The sequence below is a fragment of the Acinonyx jubatus genome, chromosome A1 (assembly GCF_027475565.1).
Source record: "Acinonyx jubatus isolate Ajub_Pintada_27869175 chromosome A1, VMU_Ajub_asm_v1.0, whole genome shotgun sequence".
Classification (NCBI taxonomy): domain Eukaryota; kingdom Metazoa; phylum Chordata; class Mammalia; order Carnivora; family Felidae; genus Acinonyx; species Acinonyx jubatus.
The window spans coordinates 178,415,268-178,435,958 of NC_069380.1; the positions used below are offsets into that span (position 1 = coordinate 178,415,268).

The following is a 20,691-nucleotide window of genomic DNA, read 5'->3' on the forward strand; positions in this document are numbered from 1 at the left end:
GAAATGTAAACTGCCAATAAAAGTATGAGAAGACACATAGCTCCACTAGCAGTTAATTAAGTATAGATAAAAATAATGAGGAGAAATAATCCTTGGCTTATTATATTGGGAAAAAAACATTTAAAAGACCACCAGGACTGCTGTGGCTAAGGGAATGGGCTTTGTCAAATCCAGTTGGTGGGGGCAGAAATGAAAACTAGCCTTCAGGGGCTGGGCATAATTTGTCACTGTCTGGAAAGCTTCCCGGCTCACTGTGCCCAACCAAGAAACCTAGTGATCAGTGCCTCAGTTTTCCCTCCCTATTAAATGGGCAGGGTGATAAAGAACTGTTTGTGTAGGAAGAGTGAGGAGGTTGGAAAGTAGAAGGAACAATTACAAAAGTACAAATGCAAAGATCATCAGCCATTCTGATCACAATAGTCACCTGTGACCCAAACAGCAACCCCTACTTCCTGCCTAGAACACTCAGACACTAGTTGGTCTCAGTGAGGGCAAGATCCAGCAGGACTCCCGTGAAGAGAAGGAGAAAGCAGAGGGCGCTTCTGACAGACAGGGGCAGAGTCTCTGGCTCAGAGGGCCAAAGTTCAGGTGCACCAACTTTCTCATTCCTGTTCTGTCAAATGGCACATTAATAAGCAAGAAAGAGATTCAGGGAAGAATTTCCAGAAGGACAAAAAACTCATCAGGTGTGTCAGATCTCTGACATTCAGGAGCCATGTGGGGAAAGACGCACACGCTGACTTAAGCACGAAAGTATGGATGCTTTAATTAATCCGGGGTGAATTTAATTGCTTTAGTTAAGTGGAAATCGGGTTAAAAATGATGCAGAGCATGCTGGGGTGTGTTAAAAACATGACATATGAGTTGGATGAATCGATAAATTAAAAGTGCACAGATGTTTTAATTAAACCCAGGGAAGTTAACGAAGATCACAAGAGACTTTTAAGCCTATGATTAATTCAATTCATTTAAAATACCTGTAGAGATATGGGGATGCCTCCATTTTGAGAGTTATAAAAGTTCTCAATCGGTAAGTGCTTAAGCTCTTCTTAAAAAACGTCTAAGTTTGTGTGTGTGTGTGTGTGTGTGACTGAACAACATTAATTACATAATGAATATTTAAATTCTTCATAGTACATGGTAAGCCTTTCTGCAGCTCAAGTCCAGAAATGAAGTAGCTTTTTACTTACTACGGTTCAAGCAAGGAGAAGAGTCTGCAAATTATTGGCATCTTGTTACCTACAAGCACGGAAGCTTTTGAAAGACCTAGGGGGTCTATTTATTCATTGCTGTCTCCCCAGCCAGTAGAGCAGAGCCAGGCTTAGGAGGCAGCCTGAATCTCCCTTCATTTTTACGCACTGTGTGACTGTGTACACTATTTGCAGCCTTGATTTCCTTATCTTTAAAATGGGACAAGAATTCAGGAGTACTTATCTCATTGTGTTTTTAAGAGGATGAAATAATGCCTATAAAGTGCTACGTACAGGGCCTGGTACACAGTAAGAAATTTGTAGATGTGACTTTATTATCATTTTGATTAGAGAAAAGTGTTGTGACTCACCCCATCATAAGGGGACAAGTCACCCATCCCAGGCAACTCCCTCTCTAAACACTGGTTTATTTACCAACACAGGTTTTCCTAAAACCTTACTGCTTTCCTAACTCTGTGCATCAGATCAACAGCAAGTTCCCCCAGGGTTAGGCACTCTGCTTCCTAAGGCTGCTTGGCAACTTATGTAGTCATCTATAAAGGGGAAAAAAAGTTTTTAAGTTTCCAAAGCAATTTAACTTGGGGGAGGGCTGATGGATTTAAGTCCTGAGAAGTGATTTGTTTGGTAATACAGCAAGCATGGGAAACGTGAACAGCCACTTTTGGAGGCTGTGGGTGTGGACTCGCTTGGGGCCACCAAATAATGGGCACTGTCCCTTGTACACTGTGGAGGCAAGCCTCCTCCATGTCTGTCTGGCAAGCTGGGGGTAGGGATGAAAGTGACCTTACTGCTCCTGGGCTCCTGGGCACAGGAGTAAGTGACCTTACTGCTCCTGGGCAGAGTTCAAGGGCAACGTGATCTAGACTCAGACCTGAATGTGCACAAGCGTCTTTTGGGGATCCCATTAGGATGCAGATTCTGATTCAGAGGGCTGGCACAGGGCCTGAGGGTTTGGATACTTTACAGGCTCCCCAGGTTGGGGCTAGTACCCCAGACCTACTGACTGAATCAGACACTCTGGAGGGAGCTGAGCAAGCTGTGTGTTAACAGGGGATTCTGATGAGTATGGTTCTAATTCCATACCTGGGCAAGTGTCTTAATTTCTGTGAGCCTCAGTTTCCTTAGCTGCGAAATGGGGATGATGATGATCTATGTTACAAAGATAAAATGAGATAATAACATAAACCCTTCACATAGTGCCTCAGCCACTTTCTGCAAAGTGTTTTCCAAGTGTATCTGCTTTAAGCCCCTTGTCCTGGGCCCTTGCTGCCAAGGAATTAACTGCATGTTTTCTCAGGTCAGGGGTGGGAGGAAGGAGAGGTAGGATTCAGCCATCAAACTGCATGGGGTGTAGAATGACTTATACAGGTAGCCACCATGGCTCCTGGACCTTCTGCATTAATGGGGATTGTGGGGAGAGAAGGGAGACAGAGGGAGACAGGTATGCAAGGCAGAGGGTCTGAAGGGACAATGCATGGGGTGCATCTATGCTTATTCCATGGAGGATTGGTGGGGCCTGAGTGTCTTTCACTGAGACAGGCGAGGCCAGCTGAAAAAGGGGGAGGGGTCCTTTGGGCGAAGAAAGTTCTGAGGGAGATGTTTCTGGGGTGGTGGGGGAGGACCCCTCCACCAGCAGGGAGGGGATAAGGGGCTTGTTATTCCTCTCCTGAGTGCGGAAGTCCACCAAGGGGAGCGACTCATGGGGAGGTGGGAAAGCAGGTTATGAGGCAGAGTCCAGCCAGGAGGTCGGACAGCCTGAGCTGCACATGGGGCTTTGACAGTTGTCACTGACCTCCATTCAGGGAGCCTTCCTGCCAAGCCTGTCTCCTGTGTGGCCACTGGGGCTATATGCCTCAGAGTCAGCCAGACTTAGCCTCAAAATTGGGCCATGCTATGTGTCCTTGGGCAAATAGCTAACTTTCCTTAAGTCTGTGTTTCTCCTGTAAAATAAGGATAATAACATTGATTTCAAAGACTCATGAAGACAAATGCTATCTAATATTTATGGAGCACTTGATACATGTCAAGCACAGCTCTATACACTTGACATGAATTTACCTTTTAGTCCTCACAGCAATGCAACAGGTAGTATTTCAATTCACCTCCATTTTACAGATGAGAAAACCAAGGCTCATGGAGGTTAAGTAATTTTTAAAAATGGATATAACTAACTGGAGGAGCATGGATTCAATCCCAACAATCTCAAACTCTACTGCTTTTATGCTTAGTAACTGTGCTCTTCTGAGACAAGGCACATAAACTCTGAGAGTTTTTCTGTTTTTATTCCTCCTCCTTCCCTCTGACCCTCCCTCCTTCCCTGCATTTAAATTTGTGCCTCAAAGTTGGCTGATTCATATCACATGATTAATCTGGTAAATTAGAACCTTGTTCTCCAGTGCTCATTTGGGTCTCGCACATTTTCTGGCAACATTTTCATCTTTACAAGTCTTGTCCCCTAAATTCAAGTTGCCAAACATTTAGAGACCACATGCGACTTCCTGGGCACCAAAGTAGGTGCAAGGAGGTTTAATAAAGAGGACTGTTAGACACCCCAGTCTCTCCTCCACAGACCAGTGTCCCAAACAGCAGTGCTTTCAACAATAGCCAAAATTTGGAAAGAGCCTAAATGTCCATCAACTGATGAATGGATACAGAAGATGTGGTTTATATCTACAACGGAATACTACTTGGCAATGAGAAAGAATGAAATCACACCATTTGCAGCAATGCGGGTGGAAATGGAAGGTATTATGCTAAGTGAAATAAGTCAGTCAGAGAAGGACAGATATCGTATGTTTTCACTCATATGTGCATCTTGAGAAACTTAACAGAAGACCATGGGGGAAGGGAAGGGGAAAAAATAGTTATAAACAGAGAGGGAAGGAGGCAAACCACAGGAGACTCTTAAATACAGAGAACAAACTGAGGGTTGATGCAGGTTGGGGAAGAGGGGGAAATGGGTGATAAACATTGAGGAGGGCACTTGTTGGGATGAGCACTGGGTGTTGTATGTAAGCCAATTTGACAATAAGTCATATTCATAAAAAAAAAAAAAAAAAAAAAGAGGACTGCTAGAAACTTGTGATCCAGCAGGAGAAACCAATGTGATCACCCAGCTGGAACATGGCCCAGCATGAAGGAAGGGTCACTGCCACCATGTTGCCAAGACTTGTGTGACTGCAGGGTCCTATCTGGGCATGTTTCAGCAATAAGGTGACCTGAGTCCTGTCTGGGGATGTTTCAGGGTTGCAGTGACCTGTGAGCAGCAGTTTGATAGGAAAGGTCGGGATTGATGAGAACCTTCCAGCTGAAGAAACAGCATGAGCTAAGAAGGAGAAACAGGGCTATGATGCTTGATGAGTGACAAGTAGCTGGAATCTATGATATATGGGCTCTAGTAGGAGATGGTGATGCAAAAGGAGCTTAAATCATGGAAGACTTTGAATGTCATTCCAAGAATATTCTTTATTCTCAGAATATAGTCCCTGGCTGCCTGCATCAGAGCCTCCTGGGAGGCTTGTTTAAAAATGCACATCTCTGAGCCACAGCCCAGTCCTATGGATTCAGAATTGGCTGGCATAGGGGGTGAGCCTGGAAATATGCATTTGTAACAACTGTCCCACATAAATGTCTTTAAACAAAAGTTTGGTAGCCATTGTGGGAGGCAGCTAGGAGCCACTGAAGGTGTTTGAGGAGAGTAGTGACATGCTCCCAAGTGCTCTAGAGAATGCTGGAGGTTGTGAGCAGGGAGAAATGGCATCAGGAAGAGGTTGGCAGCCATATGAACAGGGCTGTGACTGTGAAGGCAGAGAGGAGAAATGAAGCAGAGCGTGTTAGAGGTTGATGAAACAAGAGTCAGCAAATGATGTGATGAAGGAGGTGATGGGATGTCTCTGGTAGCTGGGAGAATGACTTAGACAGCAGGCTCCGAAGTCAGAGGGACTTTGTTTTGAATGCTGGCTCAGCCACTCTCCACTTAGTAAAGTCTTGTTTCTCTCCTGTAAAGTTTCCTGGGGTTCAAACCCTAGTGCACAATCACCACACAAACTACTTGAAAAGTGCAACTTCCTTTGGCCTCACATCCCCCAAGTTGAATTTCATGGTCTAGAGTTAAGAGCCTGGCCAAGACTGCCTGGTTTGAATCCCAGCAATACCACTTCTTAGCTGAGTGATCTTCAGCCAGTTACCTAAATCTCTGGGCTTCATTTTCTTCATCTATAAAAGGGGACTGTAGTTGTATATAAAATAGGGCTATTGATGGTGAGGTGAGATAATTATGCAGTTGCTTAGTACAGTGGTTGGTGCACAGTAAGAATTCAATAAATGTCGGTGATGATGACGATGAGTTTGACTTTAGTGTTAGAACTCCAAGAGGGACTGGATAGTAGGTAGATTTTCCAGTTAACAGGAGAAAAATGGCAAGATCCCTGTTGTCTTTTTTCAAGCCTCCACAGAAGCTGTGTAGGAGCTGAAGACAACCCCCAGAGAGAAGGCTTTATGTTCCCGTGGTTGTGGCATTTCTAGGTCTCCCCTGACAGCTGTTCAGCAGCAGGAAGTGTCATTTCTAATAGCTATTAAGTATGCATTACCTAACAAGTAAGGCTCTTATGTTTTAAGTTTCTGCTGTAGGTTTGGGGCCTCAAGCTCACAACCAAACAAGCCATCGGAGAAGCCAGTGTCAAGAGAGAAAAATCAGAAGCCTTGGATGTCTTCTGAAATGCAAGGCTGTTTTGCCAACAACCCAACGAAGCATCTCAAGCCAGTGAAAGACCTTCAAATAAAAGTAAATAAAAGAAAAAAGGAATCATAATTAAAAAGCAGGTAGGCCACAACAAATAGCATTTAAGCAAGGAGGAAGTTATGAACGGCAGATAGTAATAATAAAAACTGTAGACTTAACAATACTTAGAGCTGGATGGGAGAGGTACCTGATGGAGAATGGGACAAAGTACCAGGAAAGAAATGCCATTTGTCCTCAAGCTCTGAATCTGAACACACTGCTTATTACACTGCACAAATAATGAAATTCTATACCGGAAGACACCCTTCAGTATAGTTCCCTTGTTAGAGTCTTTCTCCATGGAATTTTCTCCACATGCTCTGATGCTAATTGGCTACTTTTATAGATTCATATAGATTCATTTCTTCATAAACTTATCATCTTAACAATGTCTACACCATTCAAAGTCCACATCACAGCATTTAAGACTCAACACTTATACTTCCCACTTGCTTATCATGTGTATCCAGCAGAATGGAAGCTCTCAGAAGGTAGGGCCATGGCATGCTTGCTCATCATCATATTTCTGGCACTTAGTGAAGTACCTGACTCATACAAGGCACCATAATAAGCATTTGTTGGATGCATGAATAAGTTCTGCCCCCTCAACTGACTTGGAACAATGTGTTAGAACCCTTACACATTCTTTTGATGTGAGGATCAGTTCCATTTTGACTTCTGAGCCTCCCAGGACCCCAGCTCAGTGGGGGCTGTGGAATGAATGCTCTGCAAATTCACGCTGATTCCTCCGTTCACCACAAGGCTGTCTTCAGATGCCTGATGCAGACTGGCAGGTGTATAAGAAGACAAGGAACTGCTGTCTGCACTGCACATCTGAGGGCATGGGAGGCGCAGTGTGAGGTCAAGAGAGTAAATCCGTATTTCTGTCACTTGGACACATACCCGGTCGTTCGGATGTGATGGGAATCTCACTTGCTAACATGGCAAATTTCTCCCCTGGCAGGAGGGCCTGAGTCTACCTGCCGCCTGCGGTGGCAGAAACTGGCAGCACTGGAGGCATCCTGGGCACAGCTGTCAGGGAAGGAACAAAGGTGAATGCGGGTTTGTGTTGAGGGGGGACTTGGGTATTCCTAAGACTTTTATCAAGAAGGAAGAGAAATGATCATGGGCTAGAGCTGGGAGGTGGCAGGAGCCATTCTAGCTGGCAGGGCCAACTGACTTTCCTTCCTACATTTGCTAGCATGATTACCTCACCCTGTCTGCCCCACTTATTTTATTCTGACACTTAGGAGCTTCTTGGGCTCAGAAGTTGGGTTTTAAAAAAAAATTAATGTTTATTTATTTTTGAAAGAGAGAGACAGAGCGTGAATGGGGGAGGGGCAGAGAGAGAGGGAGACACAGAAGCTGAAACAGTCTCCAGGCTCCTAGCTGTCAGCACAGAGCCCAACATGGGACTTGAATTCACAGACCTTGAGATGGTGACCTGAGCTGATGTCGGACGCCCAACTAACTGAGCCACCCAGGCACCCCAGAAGTTGTTTTTAAGTAGCAATCTGCCATAGCCACCAACAAACTGTGCAGGACCAATGGGATAGAGCCTCATAGTGTCTCTGCTATAGGGGTGGTGGGGGAGAGGAGATACTTGTGCACACACATACACACACTTACACACAACCACATTCTAATATTTCTTTTATTAAAAATCAGAGGTGTATCTTTGATATGATTCACTGAGGAGGGCACAGCATTTTGCTAAAAATGTGCAACTTCAACCTAATCTCGAGAAAACATCAGACAAACCCACATTGAGGGACATAGTAAAATATACCTGACCGGTACTCTTCAAACTGGTCAAGGTCATGAAACACAAGGCAAGGACTGAGGACCCTTCACAAACTGGAGGGGACATAGGAGACATGACAACTAAATACAATGTGGGATCAGAACCAGAAAAAGAAGGGAAAAATTAGAAAAAAAAGTCTGTAAATTAGTCAATAGCATTGCTTCAGTGTTAATTTCCTGGTTTCAATAATTGAACCATTATAATTTAAAATGTTGACATTAGGTGAACTCTGCACAGGAACTCTATGTACTGTTTTTGCAATTTGTCTGCAAGTCAGAAAGGATTTCAATATAAAAAAAACTTCAAACGTGGGGGGTAGTTAAAACAGGATTTATCTCCTATTGTTGATATGAGAAAGGATAAAGTAGTATGTTTTAAGTACTTCACACAGTGCCTTCTACATATCTAATACTTAATAACTATTTGTTATTATTAAAAAAACAATTTGAAGTGGAGCCTTAACTCAGGTGCTAATCATTACATTTATTCACTTGAAACTCTTACAGTTAAATTTGAGTGCCTATTTTTACTGGTTTCTCACTTCATCACACAGGTGTAGTTAGCGATTTTTGTTACTCTGAGGAGCCGATATTTATAAAATGAAATGTTAAAGGGTTGCATCTTTCTAGAAGCCAGACTAGAGTACATGGGCTCAGCTCCACTTTTGTGATTCTTGGTGTGCAATAAGTGTGTGAGAAGCTGACTTGGCTTGAATGCTCATGACCGTGAAAATATTCCTCTCTCGATAAGGTCAAAGGTAGCACTAACATGTCCTATTTATTGCAATTGACAAGTTTTCTCTTTTCAAATTTTGGATTTTGACATTGTTCTTTTCAGAACAAATTTATCAATGTAAATGTCATGAGTTGACTTGGAGAAATATGTTAAGTAAATAATAATATAGATAGTCCGTGAATTTATGATTTTGAAAATCATAAAGGTGGTACATGAAAGAGCAAGGTTCGGGGAATAAAGGGCTTAGAATATTTCCCAATATCGTTAATAAAGTAGCTTAAACTGTGTCCATTTCAAAAATCCTAAGGAAGAAATATCTTTAGGGCAAAGAGGTAGATTTTTACTCCTAATACTCTTGAGCCAACTTTGCCAAGAAAAAAATAGGGAAACAAAGAGAAAACAGTTTTATTCTTCAAATACTTCAATTTTGCCCACTGCAGGCATCAAGAGCTAAATTAAAATATACAACAAGTTCAAAGGCTGATTACAGGAATAGCTCCTGAGTATGCAGGAGTAACTACTCTTAACAGCCGCTCAATATTTGTTTCACAATGATCAATTATATACCATGGCTAATGCACATTTGGAGTGTGCGCCCAGCCACAGTGCAGGTGGCGAATGCAAAACTCACACCGAGAGTCCTTTTAAGCAGCTAAATGCACACGCCATTACAGATCCATAATGCAGAATGGACGCCCGTCTGCAAATGGATTTAAAGCGAGGAGTTCTTAAATGGCTGAGGTACTTAGGGCTGAAAGGCCAGTAACTGGATGTGCTGCCAGAGCACACATGGTTTTTAGGATTAATAATACATCGATGTGTGTCAGTGTTAATATACATTTACAGCTCATGGGCCATGCAGCGGAGGGCTCAGCCCATTTGCAGCCACATATGAAAGAACTGTTCTGTCCTTCCTTTCATTAATGTCTTCACTCCTAGGAAAATTAGATTACGCAAGAAAGGCCATTCAAGCAGTACTGAGGTTTTCCCTCCTTTCCAGCATTCACAAGGAAAAGCATTCAGTGCAGTGAAGCCTTGTGTCATCCACCTTCCCCCATCACGGTGCCTCAGAACCTGGCCAAGCAAAGCACTCAAGGGTCCACGGTCTACTTGGTGATGTGCCCACATGCCACTTGGTAGAGTATGCTGAGGCTTCTTGCTCTGCTTCCCTTTTGTATCTGACAAGTTTACCAAAACTTTCACATTACTTAGTGATGGAGGATATGTCTGTAGGTGGTATCATTTAGGGATTGGTCTCGTGCATGTGCAACCAAATCCAGAACTTCAAGCACAAGGAAGTCCTCTTTGCTTATCACTCAGCACTCAGAAATCTGGGAATCACAAATCTTTGGAATACTGTGAATGTTTGAAATGCAATTTCCCCCAGCAATTGTGGTGAGAATGGGGAAAAGGAGTGGCGCTGGTTAGCATTTACAGAGTAGCTTTATTAATAAGTGCCTCTCTCTCTGAGCATCAAGGCAGGATGATGGTCTTTTAATGAGGGGCACATAGAAATAATGAAAAGATTGTTTAAATATATAAATAACACAGTGTGATATACATCAATTAAAAATGGTAAACATAAACTCTTAGAGGGATCACAACATGTTCTGCTAAGAGCTTTGGGTGTGTTTGCCTCATACCATCCTCACAATGAACTTGTGAAGAAACTCTGCACTTTTCCAGAGGAGGAAACTGAGATTCAGAAATGTTAGATCACTTGCTCAAGGTCACAGAGACACTCAGTGGTGGGGCTGAGATTCAACTCAGAAATGTCTGACTCCTCAGCAAGGGTTCTGAACCTCTTCCTCATTGCTTTCCACACTGGGATATGACCTGCTGGTGGGTGAGGAATCGGCATAGCTGTTTTTTTTTTTCTTTAAAGTTTATTTATTTTGAGAGAGAGAGAGAGAGAGAGCCAGAGAGAGTGAGCAAAGGAGGGGCACAGAGAAAGGGTGAGAGAGAATCCTAAGCAGGTTGCACGCTAACAGTGTGGGGCTTGATCCCACAAAGTGTGAGATCATGACCTGAGCTGAAATCAAGAGTTGGATGCTGTGCCATCAAGATGCCCCAATCAGTGTAGTGGGTTTTAACTGGTGTTTTTAGAAGATGAAACAGAAAAGAAGCATGGAGTGAAGATAAGTGTAGTTTTGTAAAAGGTTAATTTACCTAGAATATATACATGTGTGTGTGAGTGCGCACAACATATCTGAAAAGGGCGAGAAGCTCTGCTTTCTCTTACGCTTGCCTTTGACAGAGACACTTGAAGGTTATGCTCAAGGTCTTTTGCAAGCTAGGTATGCAGCCCCTAAGTCCCCTGGTTTTGTGAGAGTCATTTTCTCTTATATTACCTTTCCCCCAAGAATCCCAGGGCCCCAGCAATTCTGTGCAAAGGAGTGTAGATAAATTAATAATACAATTTAAAACCGATTCCACCAAGATAAATAGCGCTTCCTAGATTAAGAGTGTAGCTGGCCAGAATGAATGAAATTTACTAACCCTGAGATGCTTAATCTTCCATTACATAGAAGTTAATGATTATAAGAAAGGAGTGATGGTAATTCACTTTTGCTTTTACAGGAAATCCAACCATCTAATTTTTAGCAAATCTTTCTTCTCAGCACACCTCGATGCCAAGGATAACCTCCCTGCTCTTCTAGGTAAATTGGCCAATTGTCATATATTAAAACCTGCTCCTTGCTAAAGGGTTAGGTCTTCTAGCATGCATGGGCTTACAAGTTGTCCCAGTGGAATTCTGGAGGGCGTGTGGGCTTCTTTGGTACCCCCTCGTCCCCTCAAAGAAGTCTATGTCTTGTTATCCAACCATAGCAGGGAAGGAGTGGCAAGTACCTTTAGCACAGTCTGCTCCTAGAAATCCTGGGAAGCAGTGACATAGCCCGGACACACATTCGCCATTCCCGTGGCAGTTACGTGGACAGTCTTGCACTGAATCTGAAAAAGAGAGAAACTTAGCAACTACCCTTTCCTCTGCTTGCTGATGAAGCAATTTGGTAATCAGTTTTGAAGACCAGTGGTAGTGTCCTCAAGTGCCCACAGGGGACCGGTAGCGAGCGTGAGTGAGTGAAGGGAATGGGAAATTAAAGGGATGAGGGCAATGTGGACAATGCATGGAAGTAACCACTGCTCTCTAGCTGACTAACACCCAGGCAAGAATGCAGGGTTAGTATTGCTGCAACATCTGCTTTTGCAAAAGAAATGACTTATTTGGATTTAAAACCTGAAATTTCCCATGTCTGAATATTGACAAGTTTAAAACATCATGAATGTTGTCCCCTTCCCTCCCTGTGCCCCCTACCTGCCCCCTGCCCTTTCAGGCTATCAATCTGAGATTTGGTATGACATGTGGGATATCAGCCTTTAGCCTCAGATAACGGGGAGGAGTCTCCAAATGACAGTGGTGGTTCTTGATCTCAGGTTTGTAGAGTAAAAAAATTCCTTGCTTTAAGGAAAGAAAAATCCAAATGTGTAAGACTGACCAATTTAGGCACTGTTTTGGATCCATTAAGTAGTAGGTTTTAGGTCATATGAAAGTCCTTTTATGCCTACCTTTTGCAGATCTTATTTTTCATGAAAATCAATTAGTTCCCATTTGTTCTAACCAGCATAGCCATCTTATTTCATGATTTACTTTTCTATGCATACTCTTAAGTCATAACTTCAAAGGGATCATTTTGGAACTTTTTCATGTTAACTTAGGTCTACACAGACCAAGACATACTCTTAAAATTATTATTGTTATTATTATCAACCTCATTTTTTTTGCCTTAAATTAAAATAAACACTTAGACTTTCAGGTGCCAAATTACTAAGATGATGAAAAACACAAGCCATCATGGCCACAATGTGACCTTTACTCAACCCTTGGGGAGTCAGGGTCACTGACCCGGTGGATGTTGCATGAAAGACTATCAAGTAAGACCATTCCTAATGGAGTAACCTGAGAGTGGTAAAGAAGGCTTTTCCTTTAAACCAAATTTTCCAGTTACTCCCACTCTGGACTGAAAAGCAAAATTGTGCATACTGCTTTCTTTCTAGTGTTTCCCTTCCTAGCCCTCTTCTTCCAGAAACAAGCTGTAGTTGGTTTCTGGCACTCTGAGGAGAACTCAATGAGTGTATTTGCTTTTATGAAATCAGGTAAAAGACTACAGACTCCATGAAGCCAATTTCTTGAATGTTTATCAATTAACGCTTCAGGTTAAAACTCCTTGAGGTTGGCTCTGTGGGTGGGCTGAGAAACATCCAAGTGGCTACTGATTTCCATTTATTCATCATACACGCATTCATTCAAGAAGCTTTAGGTTGAGTCATGAAATAGCCACTTCTGCAGGTCAAAAATCAGCAATTTCACATGGTTTGGGGAGATAATTCTCCATGTCTCTAATCCTCCATATGTGTTTCTGAAGGTCTTGTGAACTGACACACTGCCTTAGTTTTGGACTATCTTTTCAAGGTTGTCTGCACAGTGAACCACGTTGGAAGACAGATATAGTGTCTTTCTCCAGAGCAAAGGGCAGGTTTACTTACTGTCCAGTATAATAAAGATAATATTTCCCTCTAGAGCAAAGAACAGGCAGGCTCACTGCCCATTCTGAGAGACTCAGGTGTAATAAACTCAAGATTTCTTTTCTGTGATGCAACCTATTGCATGTGTGGGTATCATGGGACCCTGTTCATGTAGCCCTGTGGGAACTGGGGCTTGGAGGACCAGCACACATACTAATATCTGGATATTGCATTGTTCTGAGTGATAAAGGCCCTTGTCTCTGACCCAGGAGTTTCATGCCTTTTGATAATATCTATGAAATTGTGGCATGCTAACATGTTAGCTTACAATTAGGGTGAGCTCTTAGACCTGTCATATTCTTGAAGTATGGTTCACTTTATTAACTAAACACCTATTCTATGCGAGGTACTGTAAAAGGCATTGGTGAATACAAGGGTAAATAAGACAGGGAAGGTCCCTGCCCTCATATAACTTTCACTGACATGGACAATACAGGTCACCCCCCCCCCCAATATATCAACAAATAAAACAAGTAAAAGTTGTGATAAGTACTTTGAATAGAATAGGATACTTCGATAGGGAGTAGCAGGAGAAAGATACTCAGGGAGGAAGGCCATAAAGGGCCTCTCCATTCCATGCAGGTGATATTTAAGGGTGAGATGGGATAGGCAAGTGAAGAGCTAGTTACAAAGTATTTCATATAGTAGGAATAGCTTATGTAAAGGCCCTGAGATGGAAAATAGCAGAACTGATCCAATGTGGCTGGAGGGTAACAAAAAGGAAGGGAGTGCCATGAAATGAGTTTGGAGAAGTCCAGGCAGGGTGTCAGATCATATGGGGCCCTGTAGGTCATGCAGATAGTTGGATTCTTTTCTGTGACCCATGGGAACAAGCAGTTTTCAACATAGAAATAACATTGTCCACTTTGCATTTTAAGAAGTCACCCTTATAGTGAGGTAGAGATTGCTTTTCCCTCGACCAGCATCCATGTCAGGGAATGGTTTGGTACAAACTGACACTGCTGAGGGGAACCTGGGTGGCTCAGTCGGTTGAGCCTCTGACTGTGGCTCAGGTCATGATCTCATAGTTCTTGGGTTCAAGCCCCATGTTGGATTGTGTGCTGACAGCTCAGAGCCTGGAGCCCTCAGATTCTGTGTCTCCCTCTCTCTCTGTCCCTTGCCTGCTTGTGCTTTCTCTCTCTCTCTCTCTCTCTCTCTCAAAAGTAAATAAACATTAAAAAAAACAAACCCTGACACTGCTGAGCTCAAAGCACCCTGTTTCCAAACCTACCAACTTTAGAGATAAGGCAGCAGAGGTCGAGGGAGCTCTTTGCCACCAGAGTCTCATGCAAAAGGATGGAGCTCTTTGCTGCGCTGGAGGACCTCTCTTGCTCTTTAGCTGAGGTATTTATCCTTAATGTCAGTTTACAAAATACCTAGCTCCTGGATATCTTCCTTCCCCACCTTCTCTCAGTCAAGGAGGTTTTTATATCCATTTCTGTGTTCCTGTAATTCCCACAATCACCCTTTCATGTGTGTGTCTTCTCTCACCAGGCTCCATGAGGAACAGACCAGATGTGAATCATTCATTGAGGTATTCTCAATGTACACAGCAGGTCCTTGGTAAACAGTTGTCAAAGTGTGTGCACGCATGTGTGTGTGTGTGTGTGTGTGTGTGTGTGTGTGTGTGTGTGTGTGTGTGTAGGAGGGTAGGAGAATCCAATATAAGCAAAAGCTGTAATGATGAGTACTTTTCATTGCATTTTCTCAGCATTTCTACAGTTTTGGAGAGAAAAAGCAATCACATGGTGCTGTTGAAATATAAAAGGAGCCCACACTTTCAGTCCCCTTTTTGCAACACCGGATTAAATAGTACTGTTGTGATATTATCAGTTTTCCTTTCTGTCAGCCTGGTTTAAGTTTTCTTGAGGAACAATGGCAGGTGCTGAGAGGACGCCCAGGAAATGGGGTTTTTACATAGGCAGAGGGTGGCCTCTAGTAAATCTGCACCGCACTTTGAGTATACCACTCTGTTGTCCCCTGAGATGAAACTCATTTCTGAAAGCAGCTGCTTCTTTCCAAAACACATCAAAAGACTTCCCTGAGTCAAAGGTATATTTAGTGTGATCGCTGGTTGACACCCGTCTAACATTTTTCCTTCTGTTTCATATCGCAGGGGCTTTCGGCGCCCCTGGCTGCTCTTGACGGAGAACGTTCTGATAATAGGTATGTGTGGGAAAACCTCTGAACCAAATAAAACACTATTTTTCCCTGCATTTCAGGCCAATTACTATCATTGCTCTATCAAGATGTCTGCCCAATTATTAGGCCGATTACCTTTGACTTTCTGTTTGAGCTACAGTCCAGACAAGAGAAATCCTCTGGGGAGAAATGCTATTCTCATCTCTGACAGGGGAATGAGGGTAATGGCCTGGGGGAAGGGCATCTCACTACCACAACGTCTGTGTCTATATGGATAAAGGAGAGGGAAGGCAGAAGCAATTACTAGATAATCTGGCCCCCCGAAAATTTGCTGTGCAGTGGGAAAGGGACTTATGTGGCTGGAATCCAAAGCAATCCACTGGTTAAGAGCACAGGCTCTGGAATGTTTGGATGCTGACTCCACCCTGGATTAGGGTGTATGACCTTGGGCCAGTTGTTTAACTTTTCTCAGTGGTGGCTTCTCCACTAGAAGATAGAATACTGGAGGTACCTACCTCACATGACTACTCTATGGGTTGACTGGCCTAGTACTCCCAGAGGGCCTGATCCAGAGGTGAGCGCATTGTCAGCATTCCATAAATGTGTACTTGTTTTCATTATTAGCCATTTCACTGAGTCCTTGTAGACACCAACTAAGCCAGCTGCTGTTTATGGTACGTGGTTTTATGTTTGTACTAAACCTTTTGAGTATAAATATAAGGTGACAAAAATATGTAATTTCTTATGTTCTCTCTTTTTTCTTCTGCGAGAGAGTGAGTGGGGAGAGGCAGAGAGAGACAGAGAGTGAGAGAGAATTGCAAGCAGGCTCCACACTGTCAGCTCAGAGCCCGATGCGGGGTTCAAACTCACGAACCATGAGATCATGAACCTGAGCCAAAGTCGGATGTTCAACCAAGTGAGCCACCCAGGCATCCCTCTCATTATGTTCTTAAACTTAAGATTGCTTAAAAAAAATTAATGTTTATTTATTTTTTGAGAGAGAGAGACACACAAAACTAGCAGTGGGCATGGGGGTGCAGAGAGAGAGGGAGACACAGAATCTGGAGCAGGCTCCAGGCTCTGAGCTGTCAGCACAGAGCACGACACAGGGCTTGAACTCACAAACCATGAGATCATGACCCGAGCCGAAGGTGGACGCTCAACCGGCTGAGCCACCCGGGTGCCCCAAGATTTCTTTTAATCTCAACAACTCAAACTACTTTTTTCCTCTCGTGAGCTGGTTTTTATCAAACTTTTTGCTTCTCTCTATCCCCCATTGGTATGTAATCTGATGCTGGAAATTTTCTGTCACTGAGGAAGACGTTTTCCAGTGGCTTCCATGATACAAAGTTTATAACATTAGTTTAGAGCAGGGGTTGGCAAACATTTTCTGTAAAGGGACAGAAAGTAAATATTTAGGTTTTGTTGGCCAAACTGTCTCTGTTGCAACTACTCAACTCTGTTGTTTTAGCTGCCAGAGACAATATGTCAACAGATGAACATGGCTGTGCTCCAGAAAAACTTTATTTATAAAAGCAGGCAGTGGGCCAGTCTCAGTCCATGGGCTACAGTGTGTCAACCCCTGCTTTAGACCATTTGGCTAGTCCTGATAGGACCAATTTTTCCTTAGCAGAGGGAATAAGGTTTAGCTGTGATGCTATGGTCAATACCAAATCCTGATTTTATACAATTTGGAAGTTGTGGCTATGGATAACAAACTGCCACCTGCATTCTAGGTTGGCTTACATCGATCTTTCAAGAATCAAGGAACCCCTCAGAGAAATCCATGTGGCCAATAGAGAAGTTCTGAAAATGCAGTCACTAGAAAAAAACAGCTGTACAAGATGGGCTCCTAGAAAACCATCAGCTCTCATTCAGTGACTAATAGCTCCATTGTAGACACAGTCCATATGTAAAGTCACATCATCCTTCCCTTCAACGACACAGTTATTACATTTTCACAAATGAAACTGAGGCTTTGGGAGGTAAGTGACTTTCCCAGTTAGGAGGTAGGAAAGAAAAGCTGGGATTTAATCCTCCATTACCAGGTCTTTCCTCATGACACTACCTTATCGAGGCTTCTCCAGTGAACCTCAGCATGCCCAACTAAACACGTTGGAGACAACATGCAGAAAGGCCCAGAAGGCCATGCCATTTCTACCATGTCTACATCCTGGGACCTGGAGAGACTCATTTTTCTGAGCCTCAGTGTATTCCTCTGTGAAATGCGTCTAACACTGCCCCAATTCACAAATGTTCTACCCAGGATCCGTTATCTTCATCAGGATAAAAACCTGATGACAAAATAGATATAATGAAAATATCTGTGTCTTATTTAATTGTTAAAATCCTTCAGGTTTGCTTTACAAAACTTTGTAAAATCTTCTCAAACTAATGGCCCTTTCAGGGGTTTATAAGCACATATAAGAGGACATTTTGAATAAAACCATAGCTTCTCCTGTGAAAGCTAAAAAAAAAAAAACAAAAAAAAAAACCAAAAAACAAAACAAAACAAAAAAAACAAAAACAGGGCTAAAACATGCCAAAAGTGACAAGTGCTTAGTTAAAGCATTTTGAGATTTACCTACGTGGGAACGAAGATACGATTTTTTTCCTTATGTCTATATCCTTTTCTTGATTTATTTTTATGGCTTTTTAAAACTTTTTATTTTGGGCTTTCCTGGATTTTTAAGAGAAATTCTGAGCTGACGTGAATGGTCTGTATTTATTGGCTCCAGTGCATGTTTAGAGATTTATAGACTTTATGTTATTTGATTCTCACAAGAGCCCTATGGCATGGGTCCTAGTTCTATCTTACCATGAGGAAACTGAAGCTTGGAAAAGTCTAACAATTTGTGTAGGTTGTGTGGCCAGGACTTGAGCCAGTCTGTCTGATTCAAGCTATTTACCACAACTGGATCCTGTAGTCAGTCTTCCCATTTTAATCAGGACTAGTTTTAGGTGAAAGATACTATGAGGTCTAACTAAGGGATTCTGGTTTGGTTTCTCATACAGTAGAAACTACATTGGAAGATGTGCCTTCTACAGAGAAATCCAGAACATTTCCGTTCTTCCCCTTGTGGCATATCACCTCAGAGACCCCACACCTACCTAAGACAACAGTGTTGAAGGAAACCATCTCTTTGTCTTTGCCATCATTGTAGAAGGCCAAGTGCCACAGGCCCACATCCAGGTACTGTACAAACACGGCTTCATTTTGAACGAGGGTCTGTATGCTCCGGCGTTCCCTGGGTGACTCAACCACACTCCACTTCTCCTTCCCATCCAGACGTTCCATGAAGTCATACTAGGGTAAGAAGAGAGAGTGCCATGTGTGAAACAGGTTAAAGATCTGGTCTCATGACTAGTACCTTCCCCTCCCAGCCCATTAGTTAACTGAGGAATGTTTGAGCACATTTTACTATGAGCTCATCCAGTAAAAGAAGAGTCACAGAAGTTGTAATAATAAGCCACCATTTATTATGCTTATAATCATTGCTAATAATTTTATTTCTATAAGGCTACAATCCCTTTTCTGCAGTTTGAAATCCAAAAAGCTTTAAAGCCTAAACTTTGATCATTCTTTGTGTGTGTGTGTGTGTGTGTGTGTGAGAGTGAGAGAGAGAGAGAGAGAGAGAGAATTGGTCCAATCACTACTAGGTTATATAATATCTAGTATGTGCCAAGTATAACTTTTTTATAATTCTCCAAATTCTGGATTCCAAAAATCATTTGGCTCCCCAAGAATTTCAGATAAGGAAGTATAGACCTATGTTACCGACTACAACTTACTGATCATTTACCAAGGGAAGGTGGAATAGAAGATTAGTTAAGAATGAGGGTTGTGTTCACTATATTGTATACCTGAAACTAATGTAACATTGTATGGAAAATATATTTTAATTAAAAAAAAAAAAGAATGATGGTTGTGTAGCCAGACTATCTGTGTAGCCAGAATCAGGCATTAGCTTCACCCATCTGTGCCTCAGTTTCCCTATTTACAAAATTGAAAATAATAGTACCTATGTTATAGGTTGTTGTGAAGAATAATATTTAGAACAGTGCCTGGAGGAGAGCAAACACAAAATACATGTTAGCTAGCCAGCTATCATCATCATCATCATAATCATCATCATCATCACTGTCATCATTTCATTCAATTCTTGCAAAAATCCTAAAGATAAGTACTATTTGTATCTTATTTTACAGACAAGAAAACTGAGGCTCAGAGAAATCAAACAACTTGTCAAAATCACACAGCCACTAAGTGACCAAGTAAAAATTTAGACTTAGATCTCTCAGATAAACCAGCAATTAAATATTATACTGTTTCAGTGGAAACTGGGCTCATCATTAGAAGGGATCAATGAGAGATAAAGTAGTCAGTGAAGGCTACCAAGATGAGGGGAATGGGGAGCAAATGTAACCCAAGAAAGCCCTGTCCTAGAGAATGGTGAAATACTCTGGTGGGCAAGTTGGAGCCACTGATGATACCTGAGCAGTGACTGATGCAATGGAAGGAATGTTTTGAGGAATTCATTTGCAGGCAGGATACGAAATGTTCTAGAGGGGAGGATGAAAAGAACCAGGTCAGTTGGGAAATTATTGCAGAAATCCAAATATGACGTGACAAGGGTCTTGATTAGGACGGTCAATGAGAAGAAGAGACAACTTTGGAGGAAAGTTTTTAAGAAAGAAGGGACACTGTTCGACCATGGGCTGGACAGAGAGGATGAAGGAAAAGGAAGAGAGGACACTAATGTCTCTTACTTGACAAGAAAATCGATAAGACCCCTGTAGAAATGGTCTAATCTTGTGAACTCTTCAAAATCACAGCACAGAAAAGTCAGTTGCTCTGTGACTTCCAGAGAACATTCAAAAGTGTAGGTCCCTAGCAGATAAAAACCACCACTGTGGGATTAAGCTTTCTCTCACCACTTCCCCTCCATAAAAAGGATTTTATAGGTTACAGGCATTTACTATAACCTCTTTCATGAAGTTCATAGAATTAAACTTCAGGAATCTATTAATGTGACTTCCCCATCATTAGGATTGCCAGTTTTTCCCAACTGAAACATTATCATTGAAAACAAAAGAGTTTGTAATTCTAAGCACAAAGACTTTACCATCAGACAAACCTGAGTTTGAATTCTGACTGCCTTTTGCTATTGTTTAAAGTTGATCAATCTGCTTTTAGACTCTTCCTGGTTTGCACATTAGGGAATAATAATACTCAACTTTTGGGCATGTTTTATGGATGACATGACATAATGCTTAGGGCAGCATCTTGAAGGAGTAACAATTTTACTAAGTACCTCATGACTATGAGAAACTTAATGGCAAATTAGAATGATCAGAGAAGTACCTGGTTCCAGTTTTTCCATCGGGGGGCTGGAGATGGTCATTGCTTAGGAAGTGAAAATTTCCCCATCTCT

The 20,691-nt window shown here is 42.3% G+C and overlaps 1 protein-coding gene across 1 annotated transcript in view; it reads right to left on the bottom strand.

Annotated features, from left to right (window-relative positions):
• TENM2 (teneurin transmembrane protein 2) overlaps nucleotides 1–20,691 on the bottom strand; it is a 982,382-nt gene that overhangs the window by 168,765 nt on the left and 792,926 nt on the right. The window contains exons 10-11 of the mRNA XM_053222896.1: nucleotides 18,368–18,563; nucleotides 11,381–11,482 (exon numbers count right to left, since the gene is read on the bottom strand). Coding sequence (XP_053078871.1) covers nucleotides 11,381–11,482; nucleotides 18,368–18,563 — 298 coding nt within the window. The remainder of the gene's footprint in view (nucleotides 1–11,380; nucleotides 11,483–18,367; nucleotides 18,564–20,691) is intronic.